General features: G+C 37.2%; 1 protein-coding gene across 2 annotated transcripts; it reads right to left on the reverse strand.

Moving 5' to 3' along the window:
• Positions 1–6,498: 6,498 nt before the first annotated feature.
• Positions 6,499–16,322, reverse strand: LYAR (Ly1 antibody reactive). 2 transcript variants are annotated; one of them, XM_041402722.1, is made up of 9 exons: positions 16,255–16,322; positions 15,518–15,685; positions 15,095–15,209; positions 13,023–13,130; positions 11,193–11,270; positions 9,001–9,337; positions 8,638–8,742; positions 7,693–7,778; positions 6,499–7,376 (listed from the first exon to the last, which is right to left on the reverse strand). In XM_041402722.1, exons 2-9 carry the CDS (start codon positions 15,637–15,639, stop codon positions 7,242–7,244), a joined length of 1,086 nt encoding a protein of 361 aa, XP_041258656.1. In that variant the 5' UTR covers positions 15,640–15,685; positions 16,255–16,322; the 3' UTR covers positions 6,499–7,241. The 2 variants fall into 2 exon arrangements, with proteins under 2 accessions (XP_041258656.1, XP_041258657.1); XM_041402723.1 differs by having other exon boundaries at positions 16,246–16,319.
• Positions 16,323–16,325: the final 3 nt, after the last annotated feature.

The raw sequence follows: 16,325 nt of genomic DNA on the forward strand, positions 1-16,325 counted from the left end.
AATAGGAAACAAAGGAAATCTTCATGCACTTTCTTTGCAAAAGCTATTCATAGGATATATCTTTGATTTAAATGTAGCAATTAAATAAATATGTATGCTTGGAAAGGTTAAGATCTGTCAGTGTTGTTAAACTGAACACTTCTGTTTACCTACAGAGTAGGTATTGTGCAAAGAGCTGAAATAAGAGCTTCCTTCCTGGGCTCACTATTGACCTTGACTGAGACCGCTCATGTTCTGTTTGTAGAGCTGAGATGTTTTCTGTGATCTTTTCACAGTGCTTCTCTGATTCAGAAATTATTAATCTGCCAAAGAATAGAAAGATAGTGATCAGGAGCTGAACCGAGACTGTCACAAAATGAACAACATAATTAACAAAGCATCTAATCAACGGGCCTGTTATGGATAATTAATTCTTCCAAGTTAATGTTTAAGAATCCCTGCAGAAATGTTAGGAAGTATTCTAAAATGTGATGATTGATGTGATAACTTTAGTTAAAAGTCTGTGAAATAAATTTGTGAATTTGAAGTTTCACTGAAAGAAGTGTACAAAGGGCAGAGTTTGCAGCAATTTTTTTGTGAACTGTAGTCCTGGACTCTCACATAGTGTGATTCAATTTCCAAATCTTGGGAACTGAATTCAACACCTTCTCATTCTTTTATATGAAGTAGAATATAATGATTTGTATATTAGTTGAATGTCTTTAAATATTCACATTTTTCGGTTATAAGCTGAATTTCATAATATATTTGGATATTTTGAATTTTATTTTCTTGTTGTTCACTGAATATTTGCTGCTTAGTGATTACCAGTAATTCTTAATGGCACACAAATGTGGTAGATTTTTGTGTCTCTTGACTGGGTACGCATAAAATTTAGAATTGGAATTCCCAGTTAAATTCTCACTTTTAGGAAGTCAAATTAGTTTTGTAGTTGCAACTTTTTCCCTACTACAAGAATCAATAGCTAAATTAGCCCAAATGTTATCTGTTCACAAAACACCTGGCTGGAATTTTTTTCATTCCATATCTAAGTAGGGTGCTTCCTCTGCTAATTGTATCCAACCTACCTCCAGCTGAAGTAGGTTGGATACAATATAGATGTATTTTTTCATTTTGAGGAATGATTGTGCTATAGTAGTCTGTGCTTTCTGTTCACAAACTAGGTAATAATAAAGTCAGTAGTAATCTGCTGCTTATCTTCCACTATCAGGAGTAAGAGATTGGACGGGTAGAGATTCTCAATCCTTTCTGAACCTTGTCCTTGGACTAAAGTATTGTGCATCTTCTCTTACACTGGGTGAAAAAGTAAATACATTGTCTGACTCATCTAGGTAACAAAAAAGCCTCCAAATAGTACAAACAATTCCCCTGCTTTCATCTTGCATTCTTTTAACTATTTAAAATTCAGTACAATGGAAAAGGACTTAAAAGCATTTGGTGTGAATAACTTAATGCAGATCTGAAAAACAACTGCCGGGTAAAACTCAATTGACTCTGAATGTGGTCCATATACAAATTCCTGAACTCAAGCTGAATTCTCATGCGAGTATTAAATTGCAGTGCAGCCTTGGATTGACCCTTTAGGAAGGAAACAATACATAGAATAGTGTGTTTGATACCAAGGAGGCTCTATATTTAAGCATGCAAGCATTTGAACGTCATGAGGGGAAAAAAAAGCAGAAAAGATAAAGGCAGTTTAAAAGGTGAAGAGGAGAACAGAAAAATTGCACCACATAAAGACATCTAATTTATGTAGGTATGTCATTCCTCACCTTGAAAGTTGTCAGCAAATTACAAAAAAAAAAAAAAAAGCTGATCTGAAGTATTTATTTGATAGAAGACCACCTTCACCCTCAATAATCCTGATTAAAGATGGTAGACATCTTTAGTGTTCGACACTTGCCTTTTTATAATCAGCAGTACAAATATAAGAGGACTGTTCTGTTCTTTCCCTTTAACTGTGCAAACAAAACCAAAATATTTATTCAATTTTTTCCAAATATCCAAAACTCATCCTATTTATCCAAAATAAATCTGGATAAACCATTCTCCTAGAAGTAGCTAAGTAAATTTTCTTACTGTCTCTCTTCTAAACCATTTGTTGAGTTTAGTTTCACTTAACTATGCTTACTTTTTTGAGGAGGTACAATGGCTCTCAAAATGTTTTCCCAAGACTACAGTTTAATGATACAAAGCACTTGGCAGCAATACTCCAGCTATAATTGTTCTTGACTACTCAATCCCCAGTAGTGGAATATAATACCTCTCAGTTTGAGGATTTGATCTGGTTTTAAAAGCCTGCAAAAATGCAGGGGGTGGTGGAGAGGCAGAAACAAATGGCCAGATGTGAGAGAGTGGGAAAGACAACACTTGGGACTTACTGAAACTGATTTCTCTACTTAGGAAAAAGTCTGTGCAACCATGCTTCTGTAACAATATTAAAAGGATTTCATTCTTAGGGCATTTAGGAACATCCTGAAGTATGGTTTTTGAATACTGAACGACAGATCTAATAGTTTTTCACACAGGAAAAACTATCAGTTGTGGGAATGGCCATTCAAGTGTATCATTCAACATTTACTGTACAGGAGTATTGGTCTCTTTTGGTGTGCCACTTTATTTCTCTATTGGTAGAGATTAGCATTATTTTAGGCTGTAATGGAATTTTAACTATTGTTTTGGAGATGTCTAGTGTCACCACTGCCTGTGATTTGACTGATGTACTAAAGCAGTGGCTCTCATTGTAAACAAGATTGGAAAGTACAGTTCAGCATAGCAACATCTCACTGCTGTGTATAGTGTGGGATTCAGGTCATGCTGTTCTGTGGAGTCTTGAAAAAAAATAAACACAAAACAAAGCTCTTACATGCTTCATTCACAGTGAAGGTTTTCTTTACCATTGTCCTTCACAGTCCATTACTACTTACATATTCTGTAGGGTAAATTTTTCATGTATTTTGAACAGGTATTGCAATTAACTGGAAAACAGAGTTAGAAGGAACACTGGCTGAGTACTAAACTGTTCAAGACAGACAGGAATAGAAAGATGTTTCCTTTATGAAGACTGAATTCAGCAATTTGAATTTTTGGCTAGAGGACGATTATACAATTCCCATTACTGTTTTGCCTAATCTGCATAACATAAACAGGTCTTTAAGAACATCAGCTGAACTCAGATTTTTTCTTCTCATGGAAAACTTACCCTGTGCTAACCTCTGGAACCACTTCTGGCACTGAAAGTTCACCAAAAAAGCTGAAACTTTCCAAGGCATAATAACTGAAACAGAACTGCAGGAGCAAGAAGCAAAAGGAAACATATTTTCATGGTATAAGACATGGTAAGAAAGAACAGTCTAGGAGAAAATCCTGGTCCTGTCTCATTCAGAGAAAACACGAGCCTTTGTCATGTATGGATACTGTAGAGTGTCGATAGGTGTGTACTCCTCCTGGAACTCCTTCTCATCAAGAGAAAAAGCCAGCAGAAGGGCAAAAAGTTGGAGTATAAAAGTGCACTTTGTGCTTTGTGTTTATACATTAATGGCTGGATGGTGGAAGTTCATTGTGTGGCTACTGCAAGGAACAGAAAGAAGGAGGAAACATAGTATTGTTTGAGCCACCTGCAATGCAGGCAGAATTCTGGTTCTTTTTTGTGCAGGTTCTTTGTCACCTAAGTGAGATGCAGTGATCTGAATACTTTCAAGTGGATTTCATGCTGCCTGAGAGGAAGATCCCATTATATTTAAAAGCACCTTTTTTCTGGTAAACCAAATATATGTGAGTTGAGCTTGACTGTAATCTGGCCTTAATTAGGCTTTTTATACTACTTTTGTACCAATGCATTTCACACAGAAGTTTGAGAAGAGGGGTTTAATGGGTGGGCAGGCATAAAGATATAATTTTTGGTTTTCTGTTACTTTCATGTAATTTCAGGAACTATAAAACTACTTCTGTTGAAAGTCAGTATTTTACTTCTGCTGTAGCTCAGTTATGAAGTTATATAGCAAGAGCAGTTTCTACTAAAAGATTCTATTGAGAAGGGCAAACACAGAAAACACTGGACAATTCTAAATCTTCTACAATAAATTTTAAAAGGAAAGGTTAAAAAAGAGGTGTTTGGAAAGGACTAAGATCTATGATCTGCAGATTTCTTGATTTCTTGAAGAAAAAGGTCCAATCTAAGCAAAAAGCTTGAAGGTTTTTCCAGCTTTGCTGTCTGAGAGCATAAAAGCATGAGGATTCAGGTGCAAAAGGAATTACATCCGAGAATTGCAAAGAGAAGCAGTAGATTACCAGGGCCAAAATGAACTGTATCTTAAGTATCAGGGAAAGTTACTAGCAAAACTTCCTCTAGTCAAAGTGAAATTTAGAATTCAATGTAAAGTAACACTTCCTGTAAAAGTACTAATGGGAAACATAATATGCAGCTTTTCTTGGCTGACAGAGCAGAAAAGAAACTTAGAGGATTTAATCCTGTTTTTTTCTTAAAGGCTAATCTGGGAGAAGAAAGGGGTAAATGTTGAATATATTGACTGAGATATCTTGTAACCTGTGAATACAGCTCAATGTACAGAACAATATGCCTTTTTTCACTTATCTTGCACAAAAAGTTTAATATTTGCTCTCTTATTTCCTTAATAAGGGTGAGTGTTACAGCCTTAAAAGTTTCTGAATGAAATCATGTATTGGGTCTCTGTATCCTGTGGTCATCAGCTATGAGCCACTACTCATGTTGGGCTCTGACTACATTGTCCTGATGCAATTGGATTATAGCACCAGGTGGGAGGATCAGTTTTCACTGCAGAAAGAATGAACTACTCTAATGCACCAAGACAGTGGAGGGCTGAGCACAACAAATAAGTAGCTGTCCTTTGAAGTTTTTTTTCTTCCAGTGATTAAAGTCCCTGCTTAAGTGCTTATGCTATAGTTATAATGAAAGCCACTAGCTTTAAACAATTTTCTAATTTCTCCCTTCCTCACCCTGCCACAAAGGCACTCATTTTTCAATACACTATTTTAGAAAGGAAAATTTTAACAAAAAGGTATAATTATGGAGCTATGTTATGCTGTTTAGAAAATCACTAAAACATATTCTGGATTACAACAATACTGGTAAATATGTTCCTTAATTATTGAATAGAAATTAGAGAGGTCCTGCTGTTCTTCTGTCTTCTTGAAGGATTCTCAATGATCTGTGAGGGATTATGCCTCCCTCTGAAACAATTACCACCAAATTTGAAGTAAATTCAATCTGATCAAGACATCATTATTATAGTCCAGATCTGTTGTAAGGGGAAAAGGCAATTTCAGTCCTCTGAGTACTTTATTAAATTGTCTAATGAAAAAACATGGAGTCAGGGTTTTTTTCACATGAGAGCTGCATGTCAATAACACAACTATGCATGGACTGGAACAGCACTTGAAGCCTTCTACAATTAAAGGCATAGACTCATCTACCATACCATAGTATTCCCAGGAACACCCAGAAAGAAAAATATGCCTACAAAGCATATTGCTCCCCATCTTTCTGCCAACAGAGCGGGAAAAGGTAATTCATACTGAGGTGATACTATTGTAACTGTAACAAGGCTTACTTGCAACAGACTCCCACTAATGACTGTCAAAGAGAGGCAAGCATTAGATTCATGTGTGCCAAATCATGAGGGAAAAAGCTGAACACCAGCTGGTGCTGCCTTACCTGTTACACAGAGAGGGGAAGAATAATTTACAGTATGTTTACTACTCCACACAGGCACCACTGACCCAACCATGGCAATGGACAGGGGAGTACACTGTTTGAACCTTTAAGAATGGTTAACAGTTAAAGCAGGAAAGAAAATTACAAGGTCACATCCTACTCTGATAGCTCATCTGCATACTGTTGATTTGATAGTCCTTATTCTCAGCTTTCAACTGATCCATGATGTTTGAACACAGCCTGCTGCTTTGCTTCATTCAGTGATCACTGCAGTAAACCCTGAGCACCAGACACCAGAACTCTGCAATGATAGGAGCCAAGATTCTGGTTATCTGTTAGACTGAATAGAAAGAACTGTTGCATAGCTTCAACAAACAACTAACAGTTGCTGAAGAGATCTTGAGTTCATTATGTGCTTTCTTGCAACCTTTACAGTAAGACAAATATGTACTCAGAAAAACTGAACCCAGCATATCACAGTTAATTTTTAGTATTTATACCTTTAATATATTAAATATTTCTATATATTCAGATGTTTTTACTATGGAGTTTTATAGACGTGTATCTATTTGAAATCACTAACCAATTTTTAAAAACACCATATGACTGAGTCCTTTATAATGCTGTTTTTCACAGACTATATCATAACAGGAAACTTCCTACATGGAAGTAATTTTGCAATTAAGTAAAAACCTATAAAACTTCAAGTAACTTTTCCCAGGCAGCTCTGTCTCTCACATACCTGTAACATCTCTAGCCTAGCTAAATTGTTTTGGTGACAGCAATACAACAGCCTCTTCAAATGATGTAGAATTTGTGGATTTATTATGCAATTATAAAGTGACAAGATTAGTTATATTTAAGCTTGTATTTTAAAGTAATCTATTTCATCAGTCAATTTTTAGTCCATGTAACCACTTCAATTGAAGTCAGTTGCATTACTAATCAAGACTTTCAGTAGCAATGCATATGCAGGTAACTCAGTCTTTAGATTTTCACTGAATGTGCAATATTGCATACACAAATCTGACACTTTATTTATGCATTTTACAACACAGAATCAACAGTTTATTAAAGGCTGCATACACTATCCACAGTGCATGAAGTGGGTATCAGCCATACCATTTTGAGTTCTAGCATAACAAAACATTTATTCCACAGTGGGTTTTGAATATGAAAATCCTATTTGCTCTGAAAACAGTTCCTCCAAAAAGCCACACAACCAGGTCCTGAAAAACATTCAAGCCTATAAATTATATTCATTACCAGAAGAATTTTAATACAGTAGGCCAGCAATTATTTTCAATGCCTCTTAAAACTTGTACCAAAAAATATACATTTTCCATAAAATCAAAAAATAAAATATCTCAAAATGTTCTGTGATAAATCTAGAAAAAGGGGAGGGATCCAGTATTAAAAGTTAAATTCTGCTTTCACATACACAATATAAAATGATACCAATGCATAGTATTTGTACAGCTGACAGAAGAGTTTGACTCCGTCTGCAAGATTAAAATACAACAGCTATGAAAAGTATGCAAACTGTTTATTTCACAAGTTTCACTTTGTCCTTTAGAACTCTAAATTTAGGATTGTTATTCACTTTTTTATTGAATGTGGCTAGGATCTCCTCTTCTGTTTTGTGACATTCACCAGCTATTGCATAATATTGAGCTATCACCTGCAGAAAGACAGAGAAATGGTTTTTAGTTCATGAAGATGATTCCATTGTAACCAATAATACATTTATGTTACTGCATTAAAGTGGCATGGAAGCTATTGTGCTATTATTCCTTTTCAGAACTAGCACTGAATTTCTTGTGCAATTTAGTAAGCAATAAAAACCCCACCCTTCAGCTAACATTCTGTTAATTGATATTCCATTAAAAAATGTTGAACTTTTTTTGTTTATGCCAGCCAGAATTTTCTGAGCTTCAGCATTACACAAATAAATTCAGAAGTCCATAGGAGATTAAAAAAAACATGTTGTACAGTACCTTTTTTCTTAGTTTCTTAATTGAAATTTCATTGTCTGGAGCCTGCTTCAGAACTGCTTTGATGGTTCCCTTCCAGTTGAATTTACCTAGAAAATAATTAGGTGGACAACACCGTTAGTGAAAGGAAGTATTCTGGGTCTTCTTCTCTACTAGTAGCCAGCCATCAATCTCCTAATTTTGGAATCAGTTTGGCTACCACAACAGTTGTTATCTTACTGAGCCTACAACAGGAGGATGTCATAAAGCACAAAGTCATCAGTTGTTCCTGAATATAAAATGGAATAGAGATAAAGAATCAACACAGTACTTGAACAAAAGGGGTCAGAATTGTTTTTACTTAACTTCTGCACTTCAGCTATTAAGTAGAAACTCTTAAATAATGCAGAACTAGTTAAGATCCTGTCTCTTCGCACTTAAAGCACAGGCAGTCAAATTTGACCATACCACCTTCAGAGGTCATTAACTGGTGGTTTCCAAATAAATGATCTGTATGTTCAAACACAGAGTATGACTGGTGATAGGTAGAAGTAGGTTTATCTAAGCATAAACTAAGGTCCAACGTATCTGAAGTCAAATTTATGACTCACTGATCAAAAATGGGGATATGAGAGATACAAAGAAGTCTAAGAGTTGTTACCCCTTTTGTTGTGTTGTCTAATGTGCATGGCAGCAGGGAAGAGACCCTGCTGTGTTTCAGAGACCCTGTTTCACTGTGGTGAAACCTCAGTGACCACTGGAATCAAGCATAGCCCAAAGCTGCCAGCACATCACAAACAACAAATTAGAGAAGTAATTCATTAGCAGGTGTTAAGAGCAGCACAGGCTACTTACTCTGGAACAGATGTGTATACTGAATGTACACACATTCATGTATACTGAGGCATCATGCATTAGGTCTTTTGCAGAGTAGTTTTGTAACAATCTAAAACATTCCTTTAAGAATACCTTTATCTGTTCCCACATTTTCTTCATTGTCATTGATGTTTTCTGTTTCCATGTCTTCTGAAATGCTTTCAGTTTTCATTCTCTTTGTTTTGGTATGAGGTTCCTCTAGAGATGGAATTGGACAAAACATACACAAGAAGGATTTAAAACGAGAAGTTCTGACGTGACTGAAGTTTTTGTTCATGGAACATGAGTTTCTATTTGCAAAGTGGTTCAGATTTTATAAAAGAAATGTGCAATCATTGCTAAAAATAATTTAATTTGCATATCTAATGCACTACTTTAAAGTTCTACTTAGGTAGTTTATTAAACTTTGGAATTGAGAAAAAGCCTCTACATGAATGTAAGTTGTATGATAGATACCTTCTGCATGTTTATGTTTGCGTTTCTTTACGTTTGTTTCCTCTTCTGTTTCACTGTGATTGCCATTTCCATTTATTTCGAATTCATCCTCCACACTCTCTTTTCCTTTTTTGGACTTTTTACTTTTTTTTACTTCTTCCTGGTTTTCCAATTTCAGATCTTTTTTCTCCTTCTTTTTGTTCTTTTGTCTCTCTTCTTTTCGTTCCCTCTTACTCTTTTTTCTCTCAGTCTTTGTATCTGTAATTCCATTTTCTTCTGCCTTTGCATTTTTCCCAGTTTCTGCAGATTGCTGCTCTTCCTTCTGTTGTGGTTTGTCTTGTTCTTTTTCATTTGAACTCTTTTGTTGAAAGAAAGAAAATTACAGTTTTTACATGTGTTTTTTGACACTGCAACTTTCCTCTACTAGATCATTGGTAACTTCAGAACACTGATATCCTGAAATGAATTAAAGTGCTCACCTCTGATGTCACCAGTTACCCGAGAAGAAGCACTAGTGAAATAAAGTGCCTGACTCCTCTTTTAACCTAACAGACTAAATGCCAATTAACATCACAGAAGAAATGTTATCTTACAACGTATGTAATTCCTAGTTGAAGTAAGTGTCTACTGTGTTTTAAATTATTTGTCAAATGTAATTAAGGAAGTGACAGCTCTTTGATTTACACAAACAAAACTACAGCACATTACAGCAAGATGCAGAAGTTATTCCCAAATACACAGCCCTTGAGTAATAATCTCTTTTGCCATCCACTTCTCTGTCTTGGATGTGTCTGAGACAAACCGTTATGAAATGATGCTAAAAAAGGCACTCCTGCTTGTTTTAATTGTACTTTTCTCAACATATTTAGTTTTCTTTTAATGTTCCTGGGCTGTTTCTACAAGAAATAACGACTTCTTGTACAATAATTAATATATTAATGAAAAAATTAATGTTCAATTTAAACTTTAATTTTAATAACTACAAGTGAATTACTGAAAAAGAACAGATCTTTATACAAGCAATTTAACACCAACATGTTTTTATAAAGGTATTTTAATTAAATTTGAATTCTACTTAAGAATTTCAATTGAGTATATATACTTCAAGGTATATATTACCACTCATATCTTAAGATCTTTTTAGGAATTCTTAAAAGTTAATTGAAATGCTGTGTTATATATTTTATTTTAATGCTATGCTCTATGGACAGTGTAATTGTTTATAGTTGTGTTTAAATAAAGGGTTTTCAGATTGAAGACCTTTTATAAATTAGTGTAAGTCAAGGGAGAAGTGTTTATCACTAGTGAAGTTGTATAAAGTATTAATGCTCCAGCAGAACAGTGTATTTCAGTGTCCAGAATTTATGTTATGTTCCTATCCTTTAGTAAATGTGTTTCTTTCTTTCCTGGCTCTTACATTTGTATTCCTCAGAAAAACTCCCTGGAATCATCAGATCAGAAACACAAAGCATCATCAACAGGGGATTAATGCCAAAGCTTTGCCTACACTCTTCCTCAAAATAATTTGGGCGAAAGGAGGGAGAGCATCTTCACATCAGCTGAAAAATGAGCTTCTCCAACAGCCTTCAAGGAGCAGCAATAGATGCAAATAAACAACACCCTACCAAAACACACTAAGCTAGTAATGAAATACCAAAGAATTAGGTACTGACGAAAGGTCAGAGTGAGTCCACAATTTGGACAAAGAAACGGGGAGAACTTGCACCACAAACTGGAGGATCTCTCTCCCCACTAATGAAATAGGTAAACTATGTGCTTGTTAATTTCTCACTCCAATACACAGAAATTTGAGACCAATAATGTCTTATTCTGTCCCAGTGTGTGATAAAATACTGGAACAAAGATAAAGACAGTGCTTTTCCCTTTTTTTATGTATTATATGTATTAATATAATATACATACATTTTATATGTATTAATAGCATAAATTAGCCTTCTGATTATCATGGCACAATCATGTCACCATGTCCAAGTTTTCAATCACAACCTACTCAGTATGAACAACTACTTCAGCAACGGTTCTGTGTTCCACCAATTAACAATTTAGTCAAGAAATATTCCACTGTAACATCATCTATTGGATTTATGAGAGACAATGTTTTCACTAACATCTACAAAGGGAGTCTGAAAGGTTTTCCTTCAAATATTTTTGAGTGCATTCCCATTTTATAATGTACCTCCAGTTAAACTTACGTTTGCTTCTGAGAAAACATCCCACACCTGATCTTGCAAATTGCTGTCATTAATTCTCAAACTGTTCTTGATCCAATTCTGTGCATAGAAAAAAACAATAACAACTGAAAACATGGACCTGCAGTTTTATTTCTTCATCACCATATAATTGGTTCTTGTTTTTTATTTTTCATTTAAGAATCAAATCACTGCCTTTGACTAAGATTTGGTTAGAGGTTACTCCTATTAATCTCTCAAGCCTCCTTGCTAAATTGTTTCATGGAATGTCTGGGAACTGTCAGGAGGCTTCACCACGTATCTCAATTGCCTCCCCAAGTGGTAAATATATATAAAAGATAATGCTCAAGCTTTTTGATACAAAAGGCTATGTTAAGGTCCCACCAAATCTTCTGACTGTTCCCATGAGTTAAAACATTAATGATCTGATCTTATTTATTTGCATACTGGACATAGGGTCACGCTCCTAAATGGATGCCTTCGTTTATTACAAGAAAGTATAACTTTAGCAAATAGCTCAATGCAAACATTTCAAAGTTGTTTGGGTTATTGCAGGTGTTCCTGGTGAAAATGAAAATATAGCAGTAAATTATGCTGTTCATACTATCTGCAAGAGATCAACTTTTAGAAATGTGGAATTCAATGTTAAATGTAATGTAAAGATTTTTGCATTGCAATAAAAACCCCAGGAAAGCTGCAATAGTAAACTGGAACAACTAACTGCAAAAATTTTTGATCTTCCACTGCAAAGTATCTTATCAAAAAGAGAAGCTTCTGGAAAATACTAGTTTTCCTGCTCAGAATATTAATCCTGTAGGGAAATAGTCTAACTTCAGCTTGCTAGCAACAATCTCACCACAGCTCTATTAAGCTCTCTTTGAGTGCTTTGGAAGCAAGCCTGATCTTCTCTCAGCCTCACAATCTGAGGCACAAAACAGAGAGGGGGGAAAAAAAGGCCTATTTGTGAGTAATTCTTCACTTTTAATGAAATTCTTTACACACAGTAAATTCTCCACATCTGTAATTTACTTTAGTGAAGCATACAGAGCAGGAGAGTCTGTCAGAATACTGAGTAACAGGTAACTGCAAAAATTTTTGATCTTCCACTGCAAAGTATCTTATCAAAAAGAGAAGCTTCTGGAAAATACTAGTTTTCCTGCTCAGAATATTAATCCTGTAGGGAAATAGTCTAACTTCAGCTTGCTAGCAACAATCTCACCACAGCTCTATTAAGCTCTCTTTGAGTGCTTTGGAAGCAAGCCTGATCTTCTCTCAGCCTCACAATCTGAGGCAGAACAGAGAGGGGGGGGGAAAAAAGGCCTATTTGTGAGTAATTCTTCACTTTTAATGAAATTCTTTACACACAGTAAAGTCTCCACATCTGTAATTTACTTTAGTGAAGCATACAGAGCAGGAGAGTCTGTCAGAATACTGAGTAACAGGAAAACCCTCAAAACAGGACCTTGACTTCAGCAAAAAACAAAGCCAAGGAAATAGGAAATCTTTAAAAGTATGTATAAGAATTTGGGCATTCAATAGAAATAGCAAATAGTCAAAAAATAAAGGTATGGAAAACAGAACAAACCTACACAGGGAGACTAAAAGGTAAGTCTCTGGCTTAATAACTAATTCACCTGGCAGACCAAGAGCCCTATTAAGCAAATAAATGTATTTTACAACCACTGCCTATTTGAAATTCAGTTATTACATAATCTATACAAATACCCAAATAAGCAATTTGTCCCACCTTTGTTAAAAGAGAGTGGCATTCCCTAAAAAAGTCTATTTTTATGCTCACTGCACAGATTACTGCAAATCTCTATTAAGACATACCTGAAACTTTATTTTTTTTCTTGGAATGTTATCAAAGGCACGTATTTGCTCCAGAATGTTCCGCACTTTGGGGCTTATGTTGGGCTTCTTCATTACCTCCTGAATTTTCTGAATGAAGAAAAACAGAATTAAATCAGCAAAGCAGCACAGGGATCAAATGGTACATGTCAGGTGTGCAAGTCTGAAATACACTGGGCAGAAATCACCCAACACCTGCAGCTGGTATAGCCTGCTCATAGGAAATGCTCAGAAAACATGAGAAAAACACTGACCTCTATCATAGCTCATTAAATATGTGAAAATTATCTATATAAACATTTACACCTATGTAATAAGCAGAGGTAAGCAGGACTGGTCACCAGTGCTTTCTGATGAATAAGTTACAAACTGTAATAAAAACATTTCAAACTAAAGCAACTGTATCACAAAAGGGATTCCTGCAGTATGAAAAAGACCTGCATTAAGAAAAGCAACGTTTTGGTTTTGGAGTTATGAAAAATCAGGCTTACTTTTGACGCCACAGCTGACATGCATTTCTTCTGGCAGCAGTGACAGCTTCAACAAACATTTATCCCTATATGAGAGCTCTGGATATTCCTGTGCTATGGGTGTCAGCATGAGAGAAGAGAGATTAGACCAGGGCCTCCTGGCAGTCCCTTGAACAGCACTGCTGCTTGTGGGGGAAAAAGGCTCTGGGCTTCCCAGTACTTAGAGGGTGCAGCCACCGGACACTGCAGAGCCTTCCTGTACTTCTGAAAATCTGGTGACTAAAAGGCTTTGTGAATATGTTAAGACTATCAGAAAAAGGTGTCTGATAATAATCCCTCATCCTTCTACCTAGGAATCACTTACTGTTGAGGCAGGGTACCAGTGTTCATAAATAACAACACTCACATCATGCTGCCTTTACAAACGCCCTCAAACAGTGCTCAATCTCAACAAGAACACTCATTTCTGACTTTAATGGTGTTCATCACATGCTTCCAGGATAAATGTAGTTTAGCATCTTCTTAGGATGTGTTCTACATGATAGAAATAACAATTCCATGCATAAATGTAATCTAACTTACTATTAATGGGGTTTTAAAAGTATTTGAGGTCCTTCCAAAAACCTTTGAAGGAAAGACATAAGAGGGTAGATTCTTGTGTAAGACACAAAGGGTAGGAGATATTTCTATCCATGCTGGAGCTTCTCCTGTTCAATATATTTAAAAAATATCTGACAAGAAGACAGAAAATTTTCCCAATTAAATGAAGCTATTCAGGATGAGGACTATGAGGATTCCAGAAAGATCTTAAGAAAATTAGTGACTAGGTAATAAAAAAGTGAAATACATTCTTCTTGCTTTATGTGAATTTGTGTTGAAAAGGAAAAGCAATCCTAAATTCACATCTCAAATGGCAGGCTTTAGTTGACCATTGGAGCTTAGATACAATGGCTGAGGATTAAAATAGTCAATTCCATGAAAATGCCAGCACAGTGATCAACAGCAATGTAAAAAAAAAAAAAAAAAAACAAAAAAACCACCCAAAAGTAGATTAAAAACACCCAAAAGTAGATTAACTGACAAAAAAAAACAGTTAGAAAGGAATAAAGGACACAGAAAACATAATTACGACACATGGTAAATCTATGGTTCTCTTATATCTTGAACAGCATTTCACAAGCATACAGTAGAGTGGGAAGATTTTAGAAGAGCAAAGATATAATTTACATATGAAGAACAACTGAGCAGGGTAGAATTTTTGAGCCTTGTACAAAGAATATGAGATGGTGAGGGATGCCTGACAGAGGTCTACAAAAGCATAAATGGCATGAAAAGGATGGACAACTACCAATGTCGCTTTATAAGCAGTTGGTAACATTACACTAAATCAAACCAGTAAGAGATAGATTCAAAACAAAAGACACATTTCTTACCAGGATAAACACAGACCTATTAAGGAAATGCCAGAAGACAGCTGGGGATATTGGTAAAAATAGATCTCTGGCTCAAGCCAGTATAGGCTCTTTTCTGTCTTTGATAACTACAGACAATAGTTACTGTGGGTATATACAGAACAAACCGTACCTGAATCCACTCCTGCTGTTTAGCATCTCCTTTGCTAGCTTTGGCTTCAAAGCCTTTCCCACCATACTTCTGGTCTTCACTCACGCACTTGACGTGTTCCTTATAGTCATCACCCCTGAATATAAGAGATTTTTAACCACAGGTCACTGAAATGCTTCACTCTTCAAACTATGCAACATTTAGCCAACCAACAAGCTGAAGTAATAGAGGATTTAAATAAATGGATCATTTAAACCTCATTACTGTCAACGCTTAAATTATTAAAATGTGATGTGCTTGAAGTACATGCTTGTAAGACCACAGGCATTTCTGTCATGCTGCAGTTTTCAGTGAAAATTTCTGACCTGCATCTCTTGCATTTGTGACAAAAGTGAGCAAGTGAGTCTGCAGAGTGAGCAAGGCTATTTCCCATTCTTTACTTACCAGAAATCCTTGCCACAATCCATGCAAGACAGGCACTGACAGTTTCGGCAGATGTTCACATGCTTTTCAACCTGTGCTTTCTTCACGGCTTCCCCACACGCACTGCATGTGAAAACTACCATGTTGGCGAGTGGTCAGGAGCCTCTTCCTTCCCACGGAAGCACAACTCTAGGAATACAAGATGATCTTAATAATTTACAGCGTGAAAGAAGCACTTGGAGGGCCGAAGCGCACACACCCGCGCACCCGCAGGCAGACAGGGTGAGCAGCCCGGTGCTGCACGCCCGGCTCGTCCCACCGGCCGCCCTTCCTGAGCCAGGGGAGATCAGCACCCCGGGAAGCGGCAATCCCTGCACCCGCCACCCCAGCCGGCAACCAGTAATCCCCGAACCCAGCATCCAAACCCGAACCGGTAACCCCCACAGCCATCACCCGGACGGAGAAACCACCTGTAACCCCGGCACCCACCACCCCAACCGCGGCACCGGTGACCCCCGTACCGCCCCCTCAGATACATCGCACAGGCGGCGTCCCCGGCCCCTTCCTTTCCCCTGCGGGACCCCGCCGCTCCACCCCGCTCCCGCAGCTGCGGACCCGTCTCGGCCGGGCCCTGCCGAGCGGCAGCGCTGAGGGGTGGCCGGGCCTCACGGCTTGGGAAACGCGGCGTGGCCGCCACCGCGCTCCTGGGCGGCAGCCGGCTGCTGCCATGCCGTGCCGTTCCCCCGCACCTCAGCCACCTCAGCCGCCGCCGCCGCCTCCCGCAGCCGCCCCGCGCGGCACGTGCCGCACCAACCGCTCCGGCCCCGCC

The sequence above is a fragment of the Onychostruthus taczanowskii genome, unplaced genomic scaffold, assembly GCF_017590055.1.
Source record: "Onychostruthus taczanowskii isolate IOZ18803 unplaced genomic scaffold, ASM1759005v1 scaffold2, whole genome shotgun sequence".
Taxonomy (NCBI): Eukaryota; Metazoa; Chordata; class Aves; order Passeriformes; family Passeridae; genus Onychostruthus; species Onychostruthus taczanowskii.